Source organism: Lutjanus erythropterus, chromosome 5, assembly GCF_056507025.1.
Source record: "Lutjanus erythropterus isolate fLutEry1 chromosome 5, fLutEry1.hap2, whole genome shotgun sequence".
In the NCBI taxonomy this organism is placed as follows: Eukaryota; Metazoa; Chordata; class Actinopteri; order Lutjaniformes; family Lutjanidae; genus Lutjanus; species Lutjanus erythropterus.
The window spans coordinates 32,177,639-32,198,709 of NC_139321.1; the positions used below are offsets into that span (position 1 = coordinate 32,177,639).

The 21,071-nt window shown below is 39.7% G+C and overlaps 1 protein-coding gene across 1 annotated transcript in view; it reads right to left on the reverse strand.

Moving 5' to 3' along the window:
- Positions 1-21,071, reverse strand: part of slit3 (slit homolog 3 (Drosophila)) — a 361,584-nt gene that overhangs the window by 302,548 nt on the left and 37,965 nt on the right. Inside the window, exon 4 of the mRNA XM_084719660.1 lies at positions 20,047-20,118. Coding sequence (XP_084575786.1) covers positions 20,047-20,118 — 72 coding nt within the window. The remainder of the gene's footprint in view (positions 1-20,046; positions 20,119-21,071) is intronic.

A 21,071-nucleotide genomic window follows, 5' to 3' on the forward strand; every position in this document is an offset into this window, starting at 1 on the left:
CAAACAGGGAAACTGCACATACTGCCGGTGTGTTTTCAAGTCTGTGTGTGTGTTTGTGTGTATTTGTGTGTGATGTATAAATATCTCTCTACAGGTTTTAAAGTGGCTTTGCGGTGCTCTGTATTTAGAGGAGGCCTGGTTAAATCTCCTCTCACCCCATTCATGTGGCCGACTCCCTCTCTCCCTGTGTGTGTGTGTGTGTGTGTGTGTGTGTGTGTGTGTGTGTGTGTGTGTGTGTGTGTGTGTGCTCCCTCTGCTGAGTCTTTCATTTCCTCTATCTCCATTCTCCTCACCTCTCATTCCACCATCAAACTGTTCCTCTCTGTATTAGTGTTGTCACGATACTGTAATTTCTTAACTTTGAAACAAGAGCTCGACTAATACAGAATTTCTGGGGCTGATATGGATATTAGGGAGAGACAAAATTCAGAAAATTCAAAAATGACATCAGGGCAATGAAACAGTAAATGTTCACTGGTATTTTTTATAAGGTGGATGCTATTTGCACCAGAGTTAGAACAGTCAACGTGTCTATTTACACCCAGGGTGGAGTATACCTGGGTGTATGCAGCTTGGTGTCCATAGACAACAATGCAATTTGCATCTTGGGAGTTAATTGCAAACATGGCTAAATTTACTATAGTTCAGTAGCCTAAACTTAACCTTAAACTGCAACTGAAAGCAATAATAATTTGCCCAGGGCAGGACTCACTCCCCACTCTCTGACAGACAAGTCCTACCACCACATACTAACACACTAACCCACCACAGCCTGCTTTTAACAATGAATCTGCTTCTCTTTAGAGCTACAATAATGGGGTTGGATATGAATAGCAGAATTTCCTATTGTGCGCCTATTCTTACCCAGATACAAAGAGACAATACTAATTAATAATTATGAGAATATTATTACTTATATAATTAATAATTATACATCACTACAAAAAAAACTATTTGAATTTAGAAAAATAATCAAATATACATAAAATGCTGCCTGTAATACTTTAAAAAAGAAGAGAAAAAGAAAAAAGTGAAACAATATGTATTATAAAACAAACAATGACTGTTCAGTTTACTGATAAATGAAAGAACAAAGTAATGGATGGCAGCCTGGACAGATCCAAGGCACCATTATTAATAAATGGATACTCTGGAACATTTTGAATTTTTCATTTCAAGCCCAACTAAAAACTCTTATGTTTTGAATACAATATAATTTACTTTTGTTCATTAGATAAAATACCTGATTTTGCCTAGAAACATTTTGAAATTTTATTTTGAAATTTTATTTTGAAATAAGTTTTATTTCTGCTTCCTTGTCTTTGTGCTCTGAGCTGTGTAGTGTTGCTGCTTTCCTTCTGATGACACGTCAAACACGCAATACCAAAAGAATCAGTCCAGATGCACCAGCAGTGCCAATAACAGGAGCCAGTGAAATTAAACTGCTTTGTGGGCGTACCACGTATGACATGTTGAGGTTATGTGTGTCAAAACGCTGCCAGTGAGCCAACCTACATAGAAAACAATGGGTGTGGGTGTTTTGACATTAGTTACACACCATCTAAATGTATTGCACTTAGTAGTCTTGACTGGGCTGAGCTGCAGTGACAGTAAACATCACAGCACAAGACTCAAATATTTTTCTTACTCAGACAATTCAGTTAACCCTTATCCATATGTTCTCCACTAACTCACTGTAAGAATAAACTGTAAAAACTTCAGGGTGCCTTACATTTAAGTTGACTAAATTTGAAAAGACAAGTTGAGGCAATTCAGTAATTATTAAAAAAAAAAAAAAAAACTTTTCTAGTCAAATAACCTTCATATTAATTCAGTTGTGCATGGGATGTTGAAATAAACTGAAGATATTAAGTTGAACCAACCTCAAGTTAAAAAAACTCATGCTTGATTTAATTATATAATAAATCTCTGTTATTTCTCACACTCCATGAGTTTAAAGGTGCAATATGTACCCTAATATCAATATAGTTCTCCATATTATAATTGTCAAATTTACCGCTACAGCTTGGTATGGTTACCATGAAAATCAAGAGGATTGGTCGCCTCTGTTGTGCTTCCATTGTTAATGGAAATGTTTCTAAAGTAAAGACCACATTTCCCATTAGCCCCACTGCTTAGATTTACAAAGAGGATCTTTGGCTGTTCAGTCAAAGGTTGCTTCTTAGAAAGGAAAATCATGTTGGAAGTGATTTATCAAATGTCTTTAACTCAATCTATTATCTTCCACTTAGATCGGAAACTCTGCAAACTTCAGCTCCATTTGTGCTGGAAGAGCAGCAGCACCCCCATCTAAAATTTGTACTGTAAAGAAATCCAGCAGAGCCAAATCGACAAGGTGGCACACAAAGTTAAATTCAGTTTTGAGGCTGCGTTGAAGCTGGCAATCTTCTTTGTGGTGGGCTTTTTTTTTGTCTGCGGTGTTTATTCCAATGTTTCAGCCTCAATGTGGACATGATTTAGTGACATTAAAATGTTGCATGTCGCAGCTTATGTTTGTTATTTTTGCTGTTGACTCATCTGCAGCGGTACATGGATGATGTAAAAGCTTCCAGCTTTTAGACCGAGTTAGTTGAGTCTTTATAGCCAGCATATTACACCATAGTAACATAATGACAAACAGACAAACTTTGTTTCAGTCACACTATGTAGCTTACTGCAGGAAGATTTATTTCCAAAATGTTTTTTGCTTTAAAGTAAGAACTGAGCGTGATATTATCCTCAATAAAACCAAGTAGTAAAAGATGTTCAAATTACTCAGGACAGGGAGATTTCACACTCAGCTGAAGGGGAAATACTGATGTGGAGCCGCTGCATACAGTAAGAACATCATTATTCTTGGTTTATTTAGATCAGGGGCATATAATTTTCTCTACCAATATCCAGGGATTACTGAGTTGTTCTTCGCAATAATTTGGATCAAAAAATTCAAACATAATCACTGTTGTCTGTCAGTGTCTAGTCATTATTATTTAATGTGATTCAGTATTGTGACCAAGCACCTGCACTGATTCTAGATTTTGGTTTGCCTGCTCCTCCTAATTATGCCTCTCAGTGGTTTGGCCCACTGCCTACTTATAGTCGTGGATCTCTTTCAAATGCAAAAACATGATATTAAACCTTGTAACAGGCCAACCTCCTAGTGATTCAATAGGTTATTAAATGTAGATGGAAAATCTGACAGTTGACATCTTAAAGAGTTTCTTTTAATGTTGATCAAACTCACATTTTTAAACTATAATTCTTATTTAGCTTTGATCTGAGTTGACATGCTATGGTTGAGACATCTGACAGCAATATTATTAAATGAATTTGTCAAAAAATAGAAAGCTTACCAGTGCTTGAGCAGTATTCCTGCCTTTTTCAAACCAGGAAGTGAGACAGTGGTCTTTAGGGTATAGCTAAGGCTTTTTATGCCTGATTAAATCATGTTTTCATAAAAATCTGACAGAGCTGATGGAAATCTGTGACTCAACATTCTCATAAACAATCTGATTTTGCATCTATGATGATTAAAATAGCACATCTTTATACCTGTGCTATCAGTAGGTATTGTTATGTTTAGATTTTAAAGGCTTTAAACATTTTTTATATTGTTTGAAGTTGTGAATTTTTGTCTGGGACAAGCATGTTTTCTAGCAGAGAGCAAGTTTAGAAATGCAGAAGCAAACCAAAACATTTGATAAATTACATATATTTCATATAGATAAGTCTTTAAAGAATAATTACCCCAAAAAATTGGGATTAGAGTGTTGGTTTAAATAGTTTTTACTGGTTTTCTTGACATGATTTGTCCCAATTCTGAAGAATGGGTGAAATGATATATGAATTAAGCAGCTAGCGACAAGTCAGAAGACAATTCCACCAGATACTAGATGCAGCCAGTGCTTTACAAAAGTGAGAAATATACACAAATCTATTATTCTGTCATTTATTCCCAGGCTGTAATTCTTAGTCAGCACTCTGGCAGCAGGACAGCATCTCTCCATCTTCTCTCGCACCGTGTGCCAGAGACTGACAACTTTTAGCATGGCCATGGGGACACTCTGTGGCTCTGAAACTTTGCGACAACAGGCAAACAGAGAACCGGCAGAGAACACAGAAGGAGAACAAGACAGGGCGATAGATAACACGGCTGCAGCAGGCTTTGTAGTGACGAGAAGAAGCAGCCCCATGACTCATGTCCCCACCAACAGTTGCATGAAATATCCACTGATTTAGATTGATTTAAATGTTCATAGTCTCAGTAGTGTTTCAGCAGGATTTACACCACACCAGGAGACATTTTTGGAAAAGACAAAAGGAAATATTACAGCTACTAGATTCTTAAATCAGTTCAGAATCAGATGTAACACATGTGATAGTTCAGCCTTTGCGTGAACGTGTTTGTGCGACACAAAGACAGATGAGGAGAGAATGAAAGAGCGACAGCACTGGTTTGTGTTTGTTTGTGTGTCCCTGCCGTGCGTGGGTCGGTGTGTATATCTGTAGTGTTTCTGTTATTGTGCGTGTGTGTGTATATGTGTGACAGTTGTATACTGAGAGTATCTGTGGGTCATTCTGTGTGCGTGAGAGTGAGACTCTGATTACACCAGAGCAAAATCAACAGTTTGAGTTCATTTGTAACAATCAGACTTTACTTAAACAGTATAAATCACAAGTCTAGCTCCTGACACACACACGCACACACACACTTTCACAATCACAGAAAGTATGACTCTGTAGACACCTCCATGTGTCTGCCCATGTGTGTGCCCATGTGTGTGACATTAGCCAGTTCCAACCATGTACTCTGTAGCCATAATAATGGTCAACAATGAAAGCAGTAGCTGTGTAGACCTCCCACAAAGTTAAAATATTACACACAAATACACACACACACTAAGACGCACACACAACCTTTGACTGTCATTCACTGAAGCCTATATGTCAGAAATCACACACATTATACACATAGTTAATGACTAACGTCTGAGTTTTTTTTTTTTTTAATTTGCCATTTTTAAATTCTCATTTGAAGGTATAATTTCTCTTATAATCTCTTTTAATCATCACTAACGACACTGTTTAAGTGTGTGGTGGTGTCTGTATCTACAGAGACCCCGCCCTCTGTATTTCCTTGTTTTCTCATTATTTTCTTGTGCTTGGATCGTCTTACTATCGCAAAATGTCTGTACTTGACGTGCTGGGAATCAAATTCAACACTCAACCATCTTTATAGTGAGTTTACAAACAGCTCAGAAAAAACCCCACTAATTTTACCTTTAGAGACCACCAGACACTAAATTTATTCAGCCTCGTCCAAAATCTATGCATTTGCAGCCCCACGATTACCTGTAATTGTTGGGTTTTCTTAAAATTTAACACCAGATTGTAATTTAACATCTGCATCCTTAAAATCTAAAGCTTGCGTAGTTTGGACATAACTGATTGGTGCAAAATTAATTTTGCAATTTTGCAGTGACAGCTAATCTAACAACCTGGTCATTTTTCCAAAAGAAATGTTTTGTGTCGACCCCATCATGAGATAAGAATGAGATGTTCTGATACCGTATTTTTCTTCCTGATAGGATTTAATAGCAAGTACCCATCTGATGTCAGTGCATAAAAAACTAAAATCTCAGAATTCTATCCACTCAGTAAAGAGTCCATTTTGTTCTCCCCACAAACTCCAAACAGTTGATCCAGTTCACAATAACTAAAGGAAGACAATTTGAAAAGTCTGGGTTTTCATCACGGATCCCTTCAAAACCAAACCAACTCAGGAAATAAAGTTTGAAACAACAAGGTCTGCATTTATAGTTCAATAACAAAGATTATGAACAATATAAACACCGGGAACTCATGGTACCATTGATCAGACTGTCAGTCAGTAATTTAGTCAGTCAGGTTCAACTCCTGGAGAAACTCTGACTGGCAAACACACAGTCCACCAGATTATTCCTCCTCCTGGCACAGACTCCAGAGACCTTCTGCTTACCACAAGCTGGCAACAATAACACAACTTTGCAATGTGATCTGATACCGAGGTAAAGCTGGTGTTTCTCTCCTCCACTGACCATAAAATTTGGCATACAGGACGCTTTTTCCTATTTCAGAGCTAATAAATTACTAGCATTGGATGTTTCTGAAAAACCCTCGATGCTCAATGACGAAGCTTATTTTTATATGCCAACATTTTTTAAACTTTCTACAGGGCCTGTGCTAGACTTTACAGTTAATAAGGTACAAACTCTCTGGTCACCTACATGAAAGTCACCCCCATCCAACACACTGTTTCCATTTTGCCATACATAAGGCCCATTACCTTCTGTATTGACACTGAATGTTGGCAGTGAACATAAATTATGAGCTGCATAATCATCCAATACAGACATAATTCTTTTGGATACTACTGCTGGACTGTTTGAGGACAGGTCATCATTTTTGTAGTTTCCCAGAACTTTCCCATGAGTGGAGAGCTGCATTAAACAACCCTCAGCCATGTGGGAGTCCTGTACAATATGTAACCTGACATACATACAGACAGGGAGCGGTTTCAGCACTTCTGTGGCCCCACACTGAGCCGGACCTTGAATTTATACTGTGTGTAAGACCACATGTCACCTTACAGTAAATAACCTGGAAACACAGTTTCCAAGAGTCCAGGAGAAAACTGAACACAGACACAGTTACATCACCATAAAACTCCACAGCAACAGTCAGACTGTAGGTCAGCTTTCAAAAGCTACAATACTTTAAGAGCTTCATTCTGATATTTGATATTCACCACTTGAAAAATGAGACATCCTTACAAAATGATTAATCACAAAATTAAATCAAATATTACACAGCTTTAAAGCTAGAACTAACAATTATTTTCATTGTTAATTATTCTGTTGATTATCTTTTTGATGAATCAATTAGTTGTTTAGTCTATAAAATGTCAGAAAATGGTGAAAAATGTCGATCAGTGTTCCCTGAAGCCCAAAATGACATCCTTATATGTCTCGTTTTGGCCATAACCCAAATATATTCAGTTTACTATCATAAAGGAGTAAAGAAATCTGAAAATATTTACATCTGAGAAGCTGGAATTTTTCCTTAAAAAAACGACTCAAAACAATTAATCGCTTATCAAAATAGTCAGTGATTAATTCAATAATCAATTCATAATCGATTAACTGTTGCAGGTCTACACAGCTTTGTTAAATACTCTATTCTGACTGACCAATTACGGCATTCTAAGATTGATTTCTGAATCTATTGCTACAAATAAGACAATGTTGCCAGGGACACCATGCAATAAGTGGAATAATGCACAGTGAGCGGTCATCATTGTGAAATAAGACCACACAGGGATTGCAATCATCCTGAAGGGGTTTATTTGACAATAATGACCTGCTCACTGTACATTATCCCACTTATTACACTATTATACTTATTACCTAGCAAAAAACAATTATTTGACACAAAATATTAATTCTAACATGATTTTATGGATATAGGAATCAGTGAATTGCTGCTTGAGTCTATGATCAGAACTGTGTCCATAGCAACGGTCTCTTGTTTATAATGACTATTCAAAAATAACAGACCTTAGAATGCTATAATTGGCCAGAGTACAAACAAACTGTAATAAGTAAGCGATAGTTAGCATCATTATTGCAAAATAAACCCATACATAGATTTGAATCATCCTGAAGGGGTTTATCAATAATGACCTGCCCACTGTACATTATCACATTTATTACATGGTTACCTACCACAAAAAACAACCATTTGACACTAATTATTAATTTACAATGATTCAATGGATGTAAATATGATTTTATTGCTCCTCCAGAATCTATGATCAGAACTGTATCCATAGCAAAGGTATGAAATAACAGACCTTAGAATGCTGTAGTTGACTTAATTAGAAGTGAGTATTTAACAAAGCCGTGTAATAATTCGCAATAATGACCTGCTGACTGTACATTATTCCTTACCTATGACATATTCTTAAAAGATTTCTAACATTATGACACGTATGCCAAAAATATATTGAAAAATGAACTTCAGGGGATAGTTTAGTTAGACTGACTATTGCTGCATTTTTTTCTTCCCTCTGCGGTGATCATCACTGACCTTTGCATTACAAGTCTTTCATTCTACCCACTAATTCACTGTGCTGCCCTGGAAATTTGTTTGAAACAAGCAGTCTGCAGTTCCACTTTAAAAAGTACAACAGTGACATAAAACTGAAAGCTTTGTTGAGGAAAGAATCTGTCTTTTCTATCATCTTATACACATGAATGTAATTATGGGGGACATTACATTTGTTTAGTGGTTTGACTTTTGTCAGTGATGGAGTGGAGTGTGTATACGACTCCATTGTACTACTGAAACCCACCCCCGTCAACACATGCACACACAGATACACACTGAAGCAGGCCAGACGCCAGTTTCTAAAGCATCCTTTAGGGAAACTAAAGCATCTCGAATCAGAGGAAGATCATTAGTCTGGTCTGTAAGAAGGAAAAAAACAATCAACAAAAGCTTCTTTTCTCTTAAAGCTTGTACTCACAGAGAGTACCGACTCCACTATTTTCTCCTCATCTCCCATTTCTCATTTTTATTCTGTCTTTTCCTCTCCCTCCTTCTTCTGTCCTCACCTGTCTGCCCTCACATCCTCCCCATTTCCCTCATGACTCCCCCATTCATCTCCTCCTACTCTCTCACTTCTCTTCTCCAACCTCCTCCTCCTCCTCCTCCTCCTCCTCCTCCTCCTCCTCCTCCAGCTTTCCAGGGAGCTGAGTCTGCTTTTGATTAGCGTTCTCATGTAAACCCTAAATTGTGATTAAACAAACACTGTGTGAGTGTGTCTGGCCCCATATCAAGTTTGCCTCGCTCTTAAATATATGTACACACACACACACACACGAGCAAAGCCAGAGACATGCATATAAGTAGACATGTACAAACAAATGCAGGACGTATACAAACATATAAGCAAATATGCAGACGCAAGCAGAGACGGGAATTACTAAACTGTGTATACACTTTTAGCGGGCATAAGAATATACACATACACACACACTACATACTGTCTATTCATGCTCATATATACCCTAATTGCACGCACTAAGACATACAACCTCAATCAAAATCATAGACACACACAGGGCAAGGGGAAAGTGGGTGAGTTTTAACTGTGTATACTAGCAGCCCCCATCCAACTCACCTTTATTTGCAGGGTTAAATTACAACCACATGCAGCCTCTGCACTATTTCAGTGTGAGCATATAAAAATTCTTTGCCATAACAAAAAACAAAACCAAAAAATATATATATCTACAGGCCCCCAGCCTCCCACGAACATTTCATAGGATCTGGCCCTTCGGCAAACGAGCAAGGTGGCTAGCTGCTACAGTAGGCAGCTGAAAGGGAAAGGTGTTGCTGCCGTGAACTTTAAGATCGCCTGGCTGGTGAATTCACCCTGCAAACACACACTTTGGCTTGTTTTATCCACATGGGACGACACGCACAGACACTAAAACACAGATAAACTCATAACTTTTGGCCTCTGGACTGCTTTCACAGCAAAGGACTGAACTGAAATTACACATTCTCATTCACAAACTTTGCAAAGAACTGTTGTGTGAGAATGAACACTATACACACTAACACACAGCAGTCAAAGCAGGAGAAATAAAGTCATTTAAACAGCAGGATGTTCAATAGAAGCAAGAAACCTCCTCTGTTAATGTTAGTGGAGTGAGAAGTGTGTATGTCAGCACCAGATACCAGTGTGACGTGTGTGATGATCTTCTCTTTTACTCTCCTGAACTGCTGTCACAGTGATAATGTGCCTCTGTGTCCTACACACCTGTAAAAGGTGTAAAATTACATTCACAGCTGTGAATACAGGACCACGACATCAGCTCTCTAAAGAGAAATCTCAATGGGTAAATCACGTTTCTTTAAATCCCTATCACCTCGAGACTCAGACGAGCAAACCTCAAATTTGCTTAATTTAATTTTAAGTTTCTCACCACCTCATAACAAATTGCACTGTCCTCTGAAACACTAGAGGGCTTTTATTTTGAAATGGATACAGAAAGAGTCAAGGTTATATTAAAAGTGTAATGGAGTAACTTTAACAGCGTGACTCCACTGAGCAATGCTACATCACTACATCCACCAGAGCGGGCAAGAAGTCAGACATTACAGTGGCACAAAAATTAAGGACCAAATCAACAAAGTCTGAGCAAGTAAACAAAGTGCAAAGTGCAAAATGCTTTGCTTCTGAAACATTCCAGTTGGGGCATGCAGCTGTGTGTCAGATTAAAACCATGGTGTACTCAACATGCTCAGTGGAATCAATGGGTAACAGGGCAAATGGAAACGGATCAAAATGAGGCTTTGTACTGAAATATTGTAGGCACATATTTCCCACAATGCCTGGACTGAGTAGTCTTAAGTTTGATCTTTTACTTTTCAAAATACAAATCATACTTTTTCTTAGTGTTTGCACCATGGTCTGTTCAAAACATTGTGGTTTATGTAGGAAGTATAATTGTTATTTTTATGCTGGCTTATATCTTTCACCTTTTGTGAGGTGGCCATTACATTTCTCGACCCCAGCTGTATTTTACTGTGTTGTTTCAAAGTTTTATTCCACATTGTTTGTCACTATTTGAGGAAAAGGGGTAGGCATTTTACTCTGCCATTTGCCGACCCAATAGAAAACAGACCTGTTTGGGAAACACTGCCCTAATCTGATTATGGAAACAAGGTTTACTTCAGAAATCCAAAAGTGACCTGTTTAATTAAGTGCATCTAAATGTATCACATGTTCTACTCTAGTGTCAGACAGTATTTTCAGGCAAGAATGAAGGAATGTTCGAGATTTCTCCTGGCTTTTCCAAATTTCTCACATTATCCTGATATCACTTTCTCTCTCTTTCTTTCTCTCTCTGTCTCTCTTTCACTTGGTTTTCAGTATCTCTGCAGTGTGTATTTATCTAAATATGTCTTGGAACAAAATCACACTGCTGTCTGGGCTGTGGGAAACACACACACTGAAACACACACAAGCCGCTGAGAGCAGCCTTATTTTAGAGGAGCTATGGTCAGGTTCCCTCTGTAAAAAGTCTTCCCTTCCCCCGAAAACCAGTGAATCTCAGTGTGGGCCCTGTGGTGCACCTCCATCCTGGAGTCTATGGGCCTCCTGATGCAGCTTGTTTGGATTTGACTACATAAGGAACACTGCAGGGATGCTACAGAATGATACTAAAGTCATCCCTTCCCCAAACATAGGGCTAGGTATTGTTAAATAAAATTCAATATCAGTGCCGATACCTTGGATTCAATACTGGTTTCCTAATAACAAGCTACTTTTTCCAAAATCCATTTTAACAAAATGAAAATTACAGTACACATCACAGTGCAATTACTCACTTTAAAGATGAAAGATGAAAATGTTTTTACTTTGAGCGGGACAACTAAACTAAAATGAAGACACTGATGGAATCTCCATACAGTACTGGACTATATAAAAATATCAATAACTGTCAAAACTTCTTAGGTATTGAATAATAAGACATTTTTTGATAGCACTGAAGTAATCCAATCTCTACCATAAAAGCATAAAAGCATTGATGTTTGGTATTCAGCCCTCAGTGAATCAGTGTGTGCCCTGTGGTGCAGCTCCATTCTGGAGCCTATAGGCCTCCTGGTGCAGCTCTATGCCAGAACACCCACTGCCATTTCAACCAACTGACATGTTTTTCCCTTGTTTTGAGAAAGCAATTACGCCAAGTGAGATTGAACATAAGTAAGATTGATAAACTTGCTAGAAACACACACGAAATGTGCTGTGCATGGGCCCTGTGGTGCAGCTTGTGTGTCAGGTCCTACGAGCCTTGTGGTGTAGCTGCATACCATGGTTTGTACTTCTGAGTCATGTTTAATTATTAGGAAGTTCTGTCGTGGGTGTGTGGTTTAGTAAAAAAGCCTGCCATGTACCGACGACCCACACACGCAGATTCTGCATCCAGCGCCTGTGGTGTTAAATCAGCAGGAGAGGTGGCGTGAGAGAGAGAAATGCACTTGTGTGTGCCTCTGTGTGTGTGTGTGAGACTTATTTGTTTCTCGCCAGCACCCAGTGGCGTGAAAACCAAACAAAGGGCCTGGAGCCTAGTGACAAGAAAACAATCTAACAATTCCTGACAGCAATACAAACAGTGACGCTGTTTGTTCTGTTTGTGTGTAACAGAAAGGAGCACATATGAAACAGGAGTAAAAGGGAAAAGAAAGTAAATGAGTGAACCGGCCCATGATGAAACAGAGGAGACACACACGTGAGTTCAGGCAGTTTACGTCCAACTGTTCACCCGTCCGGACCATTCCCACCAATCGCCACTGAGGCCCGTCTGTCACAGCCAATCACTGGACACGCGGAGTACACCCACTTCCTGTAACACTAACCATAACATTCCAGCAGGTAAACTATGGCAGTCGCCTCTAAATGGACAATTAGCCAAGATTAAAGGCAACCTCCTCGTCTTTCTCCATTAACTTAATTAGGAGGAAAAGACATCTCAAATGACCCCCGGCTCCCCTCAGCCTTCCCTCCTGCTCTCATTCCTCCCTCGCTCCGTCCGTCCAGCTTCTTTTCCACTGACTGAACCAGTAAAGTTGTACTTACAGTAACTGGGAAGGGTGACGTCCGTACTCACATCTGGGAGCACCACCATCTTGGAGGTTAAACGCCTTGGTCAAAGGGTAATCTAATCGTGCAGCGATTTAGACTGGCAACCTTCCAGGACATTTGTTGACCATAAGACTCTTGCCGGTCACTTTCCTGCCTCTACGTATCCATCCTTCCCTCTCTTAGTCCAGCTTCCCCACAGCTATCTCTTTTGTCCCAACCTTTAGCTACACCTCAACTTTTTAGAAATGTATCTAATGCTGTTACCCTTTCTGGCCCACACTGAGTGAACATGTAGGCATTAAGCATCATTCTCAAGGACACTTCGGATAAAATCCTTCACCAGCATCCCTCTGGACAGGAACTCACTTCTCTTTTGCATTAAACATCCAGAAACCCTTTTGGGCTGAATGTTTGGCTGCTGGTACCCCTGCTGTGATGCATTTTATATGGTGCAGTGAGGATGCTGGGGGTCCACAGCAGTGTTAGAAAATAGGAAGAAGCTGAAACAACTCTAAACTAAAAAAAAAAGACACAGAAATTGATCACATTTACAAGACTACAGCATGTTTTCAAACTAAACCCAATTGGGTTACATGTTCTTTTGTCAGTTTCCTTACTGAAATGTCAACTTTATTATAACAGTACCACATATGCTAATTTACAATAAACATTATTTTTTTTCCAGCTGCTCAACCTAGAGCTTTTATTTGTAGGAACATCCTCACGTAGAAACTTTCATCAGGTGACATGAAAAAGGCTTGGGAAAATAGCATTGTGATGCTAAAACATACGTACTTCAACCAGAATTTCATTGTTTGTATTTGAATATGTATGGAAGCAACCTCATAAAAGCAAAAATAATGGATCTGCCCTTTAAAGAGTAAAGCTGAAGTACACACTGTATTTACAGCCAGACAGCGCTTTTATTTCCATGTCCATAAATCTTGAAACATGGTCAAAAATCACCTCCTACATTATGTAACACTCAGCATCTGAAGCCCTGCTGGAGCTAAAGTGGTGAAGGAAAAGAGGAAATATCTGAAGTTTCTCTCATTTTTCTTCTTCATCGCACCCCTCTCCTCTCATGCAAACCAATCAGCTGTAACCTGAGCTGCTTTAATGGGGGAGAATGATGCTGCTTCATGAGTATCACTGGCAGTAAACCAGCGCTGGGGGCCCCTGCTCGCAACTTACACTCACACACTTTCGCGCAGGCACGCGCACATAAAACATGCACACACACGCACACGAGCTAGCAGAGCAGAAAGTGAAGATAACAGGATGAGGCTCAGTCTGGGTCAGTGTTATTAGACAGGAGACTAACAGCCATCAAGTCACTTAGCAAAGTAAACCTCCATGATACACTGTAAATGTGCACTGAGGCACAAAAGCCCCCAAACCAATGGCTTGCATTTTTCCATTCGAGCCATCATGACCAGAAATTCATTGCCTTTCTAGCAAATATATTCTCCTCCGAGCTTGATCTTACTGTGTGTGTGTGTGTGCGTGTGTGTGTCGGTGTGTGTCTGGTGGGTGCATGTGCTGTGAGACCACAGTCTCTGCAAACTGTGGGGGGAAACAACCACAGACTACACACTCTGAAACCCACAGACTCCAGTCCATCTATCTCCCCATCACTATCTCTGTTTTCCTCTCCCTCCTACCGAGCACCTAGAGGGGTCACAGACTCCAAGGCTTCATCCACACTACTACATTTGCTTTATGTGTCTTATACTTTTTCCTTTTTTTAATGCAATTTTAGAACAAAAATTGGTTTCAGTCCAGATAGGCATTTTGCCAGTGTTTCAGGAATAATCTCTGTCCATACAAACACAGCTAAAACATATCTCACATGATCAGTCATGTACACTGGACATATGCCTGCAGGTGTAAACAGGAAGCAGTCAGATACCAGGACAACAGGATAAAAACATGGGTGGACTATAAAGAATACAGGATACAGTTCCATTCATTCCTATGAGAGCCGCTCATTGGTGCATGAAGCCAGCTTTAGTGTCAGAGCTTCCAAACATGCTTCCACTTGGTGCAGCCCATAGAGCAAGTGCAGTAGAGACAACCTTTGGCTGAGCGACTAAGTTCCGATTTAGCCTCTACTAACTTGAATGGGCTAAAATGATTTAATCATGTAGCCCGTTTAGCCTTTCCATTTGTTACTGGACCGGATGGATCAAACTCTTCTGCAGGAGTAGTGACTTTCAAAAACATTTATCCACCATTTTACAGCTGCTGTAAGTGTAAGTCAATGGGGGAAAGTTTTTGAGCATCACGGTTTGGCCATTATGTCAAAGTGGCTTCAAGCCCGATGTTCTTCCTGGAGACTTAAAAATGACAAGTTGGGGTAATGTGACGGCTCTTCAAATAATCTTCGCGGGCTTAAGTGTTATGTATGGTGTGACGAATTAGGGGATGACACACTGTGACTGATCCATTCAGGAAGGGCACTCGGGTGTCTACGTCATTGTTTCTCTGTTTCTGCCTGTCCAAACTGAAAGGCACACCCAGAGTTTTAAAACTTTGACTGGGCCAACAACGTTTCCAAACGTCTCCATTTTACATGTTCTAAAACATAAATACGCTATTCTTAAGTAGTGCATTTTGATATTACAATTTATTGCAATTTCTGTTTGCTTTTTTTAACACTAGATCATGTGATAAGGTTGCCTCATACACTTACCAGAGACTGTATATCTTGAGTCATGTTTCCAAAAACACAGCATATCACATTCACATTCAGTGAGTCTTTTTGAGTTTCATTTCAGCAGCATCACTGATATACTGCATTTAAAAGAAGTCCATAAAAATTATTTTTGAAGTGAACTAAGATAAGGAATTTTGATGCTAATTTCCTCTAGCACTATAACTGGAATTCCCATGATGTGTTAGCATCGAGCTAAAGGATTAAGTGCTAATTAATTGTAGAATTAAAAAAATATGATTCAGCAACGCAACAATCCACCAATCATACAAAAAGAATCTGGATATTTGAAGGGAAGTGAATCTATCCCACCCTCCCCCGCCTTTGTGGAAATGTAGCAAAACTTATGCGTTTTAAAATGTAGTCGTGTGGATGAAGCCTCAGAGTCCAATTCATCCTCCACAAGTATCCTTTCATCATCCTTCACATGACCTCTCCAATACCTATCACTCATCTGTCTTTGTCAGGCACTCACCATCCGCACTTACTGCTCAATTAGAACATTTTCCAATAAGACTGAAAGCCAACCTCTTTGACTCGTTCGCTTCGTTGATCTCGGCAGAATCCAAGACTCTGGTGAAAACTATTATCCAGCTTGATACCTCTTGCGCTTACCTCCCACCCTCCTCAAGAGCAGAACCTCCAACCCATGCCTATTTTCCCTTAATGCTAGTCCAGCTCCTTCCCTCTCCTCCCCGTCTCCAAACCTCAGACCACAGGGCTTTAATAGGAGGGTTAAGAGGTAATTCCTATCACACTGCCATCATTTAATATCTAACCGAGGCTGACAGAAAGGAAGGTTACGAACCCAAACCAGAAAGCCACCAGCAAACCTCCCTGTCTCCTCCCTCTTACCCTCCTGCTGTTATCCTCTCCTTCAGGCTCTTTTTGCTGTCGTCATTCTTACCTCCGTTTCTTCTTCTTCTGTCTTTGTCCCTGATGCTCTCTCTCATCTACAAACCTTACTATTCACATTACTACCACTTCCTTAATTTGCAGGGAAAAAACACGGCAAGGACGGGATAAAAAGTGCCGAAAAATGGGAAGAGAAAAACGAGAAAAGTGGAAAGAAGAAAAAAAATAAATAAAGAGCAGGAGGAAACTCCAGACACTGTAATTTAGATTGTGCTGATGGCAAAGTAGGGATATAAAGAACATGAGATTTATAATGTTAAGTTTGGAACACGTTCACCCTTTCCACTCTCTTACGGAGTTGTCTGAGAGCTCTATAGGGATCCATATTCGCCCAGTGATAAATAAGAGCTATCGAGACCAATTAGAGGTTTTATAGAACAGTAAGCCAGGCAGTGCAGGAAATAAGACTGTCACTCATGAAGAACAAGAGAAAGAGCTGGAAAAAAGAGGTAAACACAGCAAGAGAGTGTGTGTGTGTGTTTGAATGTGTCACTGTGTGTGTGTGTCCCTGATGTTCACATGAGGGGGTTCTGCCTGTGTGTGATCCTGGAAGCCACAGCTGACGTAAATGACAATTTGCTCTGAGCCATAACGGTCTGCTTTGCTGTCTTCAGCGATACATCACGCACCGCCACAGATATATGAAACACCCGATCCGTCTGTCCAGAGTTTTAAAGAGAGGTTTCACCGCGGGCACCCCGCTGAGAGGGTTTCATCTCTCTGTGGCTTCTCTGCCAACACAAGGGATCATGTTGAGAAAGAGCGACACAAAGTACAAGTTAATTTATTATCCTCATCACAAACCACCATTATTTATAACTGTATCTGTTGTTGTTTTTGTCGGGGGTGTTTTGCATGCCTTTACTCCGTTTCAAAATACAAGCACTGATGACAAAAGAATGATGATGTGGAAAGAGAAAATTTCACAATTACTTTAAATAAATGCACACAAGGGCATCTTATAACTTTCCAAAGAAAAGCACTGGACAAGTATTTCAACATGTTTTCACGGTTGTGCATCTTTATTGCAAAACGCATGGAGAATTTACTTAAACCTATAGAAAAGGGCATTTCATCCTTGATCTGAAAACCTAAAAACTGCACAAAATGGTTTCCTCTGGACAGAAACAATCTATTACTTACTGCAGATAAGATTAATGTTGGAAGACATGTGCTGTGGACAGAAGAGTTGTTGTACCATAGATTTAATGGTTAATTTAAAAAATAACTCAAACGCACAGTGAGGCAGCGTTTGTCTAAATATCCTCAAAGAGCTGTCACTTTAAGGAATCCATTTTTTGAGTATAAACTGCCCGAAGGCTTGAAAGGAGAGTATCTTTAGTGAGCTTGGACTTAAAGCATTTACAGTGGAATGAAATGTCTCTCACACTCCTGCAGTATATTCTACTGCCACTCCAAGTGATCAATATGTCCACCAGTGAACCACTAAATCTGCTACTTTCAACAAAGTTTTAAAGGTACAGCGAGATAGGAGCGCAACATTACAACATAACAACATTTTGCTATTTTGTAACACGAGCACGACTATTGGGAACTTATCTGATTACGTATCAACAAACAGCAGTCATTTGAGAGATTTGGCAATAAATTTTGCCAATTTAAACTGACAATAGCTGCCACTCTGGAAAAAGATGAGCCCACTTTTCAAGGCCACAGACAGTGGATTTTTTAAGCTCAACTATTCAGTGGTGCATTTCTTTAATTGTTTGTTGATCTAATTTGCTTTTTGATACTTTAAATAGAGATTATTTCCTCACTGATATCTATTCCAATACCTGAACTTTTCCCATCAGCCAATACAGAGTTCTGATTTGGCACTATTACATTTAAAAAAAAATGTATATATTGATGTTATTTTGAACAGCTGTTTATTGCTAACTCTATATGGATGTGATATGATTAGTATTGTTGTATGACCTGACTCAGGTTAAAACAAACTGATACCGGTATCAGTATCGGAAGAACCCTAAACCTAAAACTCCTGTCAAAATGTCTAGCAAATGTCTAGTGATGTCAAAATTAGAATTACCACCTTAGGGTCGTGTGCCTCCGCCAACCAATCACATTGCAGTGTACACCTATGTTTGAGGGAATTTTGTACAAGTTAGTAAGTTTCTGGGTAAAATAGGAGTTATTCCAGTGAATCATTTCCAGTGAAAAACACGCTGTCTTCACTTAGAGACTATTTTCACAGAGGAGGACAGAGGACTGATGGAGAGCTGGACATTATGATGTCACAGTGAAGCTGACCTTTGACTTTTTCGATATAAAATGTCATCACCTCATCATCTTATCCTAACTGTGTTAAATGTTGGCATAATTAGCATATGACTTCTTGAGTTGTGGCCAAACATGTTCTGTGAGGTCACAGTGATCTTTGACCATTGCCCACCCAAATTATAATCAGCTCATCCTTGAGTCCAAGTGGACGTTTGTACCAAATTTGAGAAGATTCCCTCCAGGAATTCCTGAGATATTGCATTCACAAGATTGAGACGAACATGAGGTCACAGTGATCTTGACCTTAGACCACTAAAATCTAATAAGCTTAGTGAGTGGTCATTTGTGCCAAGTTTAAAGAAAGTCCCTTAAGGCTTTCTCAAGATATGACATTGTGTGAAGAATGTGGCAGACAGACGGACAACCCAAAAACATACTGCCACAGTTGTCACTGGTGCAGAGGCCTAAAAACAAAAAGTCCATACACAGAAGAGTGTATCTTTTTAACAAAGAAAGGTTACAGTAGCTTCCAACGCCGTTCTGCCTCATGGAAACATCATAAAAGAGAATGAGAGAAGTGAGAAGTTTAATATCCCAGTGCTAGTATTCCCTATTCTAACACCTTGCAACACACGCTACACACACTACACACACTGATATCCAGAGACACTGTATTAATATGGTGCGTGCATGTGCACACTTACATATAAGCTCAAGAATGAATACAATAATAATAAAAAAAAATGCACTCATATACAGTCAAAAGCAAGCGTGCACACACACACACACACACACACACACACAGACACGCAGGCTCTACCTCTAGCTTTACTTGAAGGCAGCCCAATCCAAACAGCTATAAAGTTTAGAAGGTGTTTCAACCTTCAACCTGAGCTGACAGAGACTCTCTGAGGAGAAGACAAATAGAAAACCTGAGTGGAAAGAAGGAGTGCAGACAGAGAGAGTACAGGGGAAGAAAATGAGACAGGGTGGATGCACCGATGGGACTGAAACACACGAAGAAAGAGAGAAAGAGAGCATGTCTGGGAATGTGAGATGAAAAAGAGAAAGACGGAGGGCAAGTGGGAGGCTTCTCCGCATCAGTATGACCTGCTCTTACACCCTGAATACTCTGGGAAAACTCCATATTCCCGAATAAAAATTCCTCACAGGTCCAAGCAAAACATTCACTCCAGGCGCACTTTCACCTCTTAAAATCGAGCGCACACACACACACAGCTGACGCACACACTCCTTTTCACCTCTCGACAGGAGCACAGAGCGGCACTGTGTCACCTGGCGCGGGACTTGAACCCTCATCCCGGATAAAAGTTCTGACATTGCACCACGGCCGTGTTTTCAAATGGATCACGTAACACATCAAAAGACAGAGAAAAGGCCAGCGAGAGGGATGGGAGAGCTGAGGAAAGTAAGATCGCTGGATGGAGAGGTGGAAAAACAAGAAAGGTGTACTCACAGTCGTCCCAGTTTGGGGTTGGACTGGAAGAGAAGCTCTGGGAGAAACTGGAGTTTGTTTCTGTTCAGACGACTGTGGAGAGAAAAAGAATGTAAATACATTTCAAGTTAAGTGGTTTCATTTTGTACAACCCCAGTTCCCATGAAGTTGGGACGTTGTGTTAAATGCAAGTACAACAGAATGCAATAATTTGCTTGTATTTGACCTGTATTCAATAGAATACAGTAAAAAGACAAGATATTTAATGTTCATACTGATAAACCTCATTGTTTTTGTAAATACACACTCATTCTGAGTTGATCATCCGGACTGTTATCAGCACTAACTTCAAAAACTAGCATCTGTGATGTTATGGGGCTGTGTTGGTGCCCATGGCATGAATAAATGTCTCATGTGTGAAGGTCCCATTAATGCTGAAAAGTACCTAAAGGTTTTGGAGCAACATATGCTGCCATCCAGATGTCTTCTTCAGAGACGTCCTTGCATATTTCAGCAAGACAATGCCAAGACTCATTCTGCCTGTGTTACAACAGCATGGCTTCACAGTAAAAGAGCTCAGGGACTAGACAGAGCTGCCTGCACCTTAAGTCGTGTATCAAGCAAGAATGAGAAGGAATTTCACTTTCAAAACTTCAGCAATTAGTGTCCTCTGTTGCCAAACACTTACTGAGTGTTGTTAAAAGAAAAGGTGATGTATCACAGTGGTAAACATGCTCCTTTTTTGAAACATGTTGCAGGCATCAGATTTAGAATTTGTGTATATTTACAAAAAAAAATAAAGCTCATCAGTTTGACCATTAAAGACCTTGTTGTATTGTATTCAACTGAATTTAGGTCGAAAAATTTTGCAAATGATTGCATTCTGTTTCTATCTATGTTACACAACATCCCAACTTGGGTTGTAGAACCCAGCTCAGCATAAACAGAAAAGGGCAAAAGCACACACTCATCAATCACTCAGATTCATGCTTTTGTGTTGATTGAACTATCACCAACCAGGCCACCGCATCACCTTGTAGGTCAGC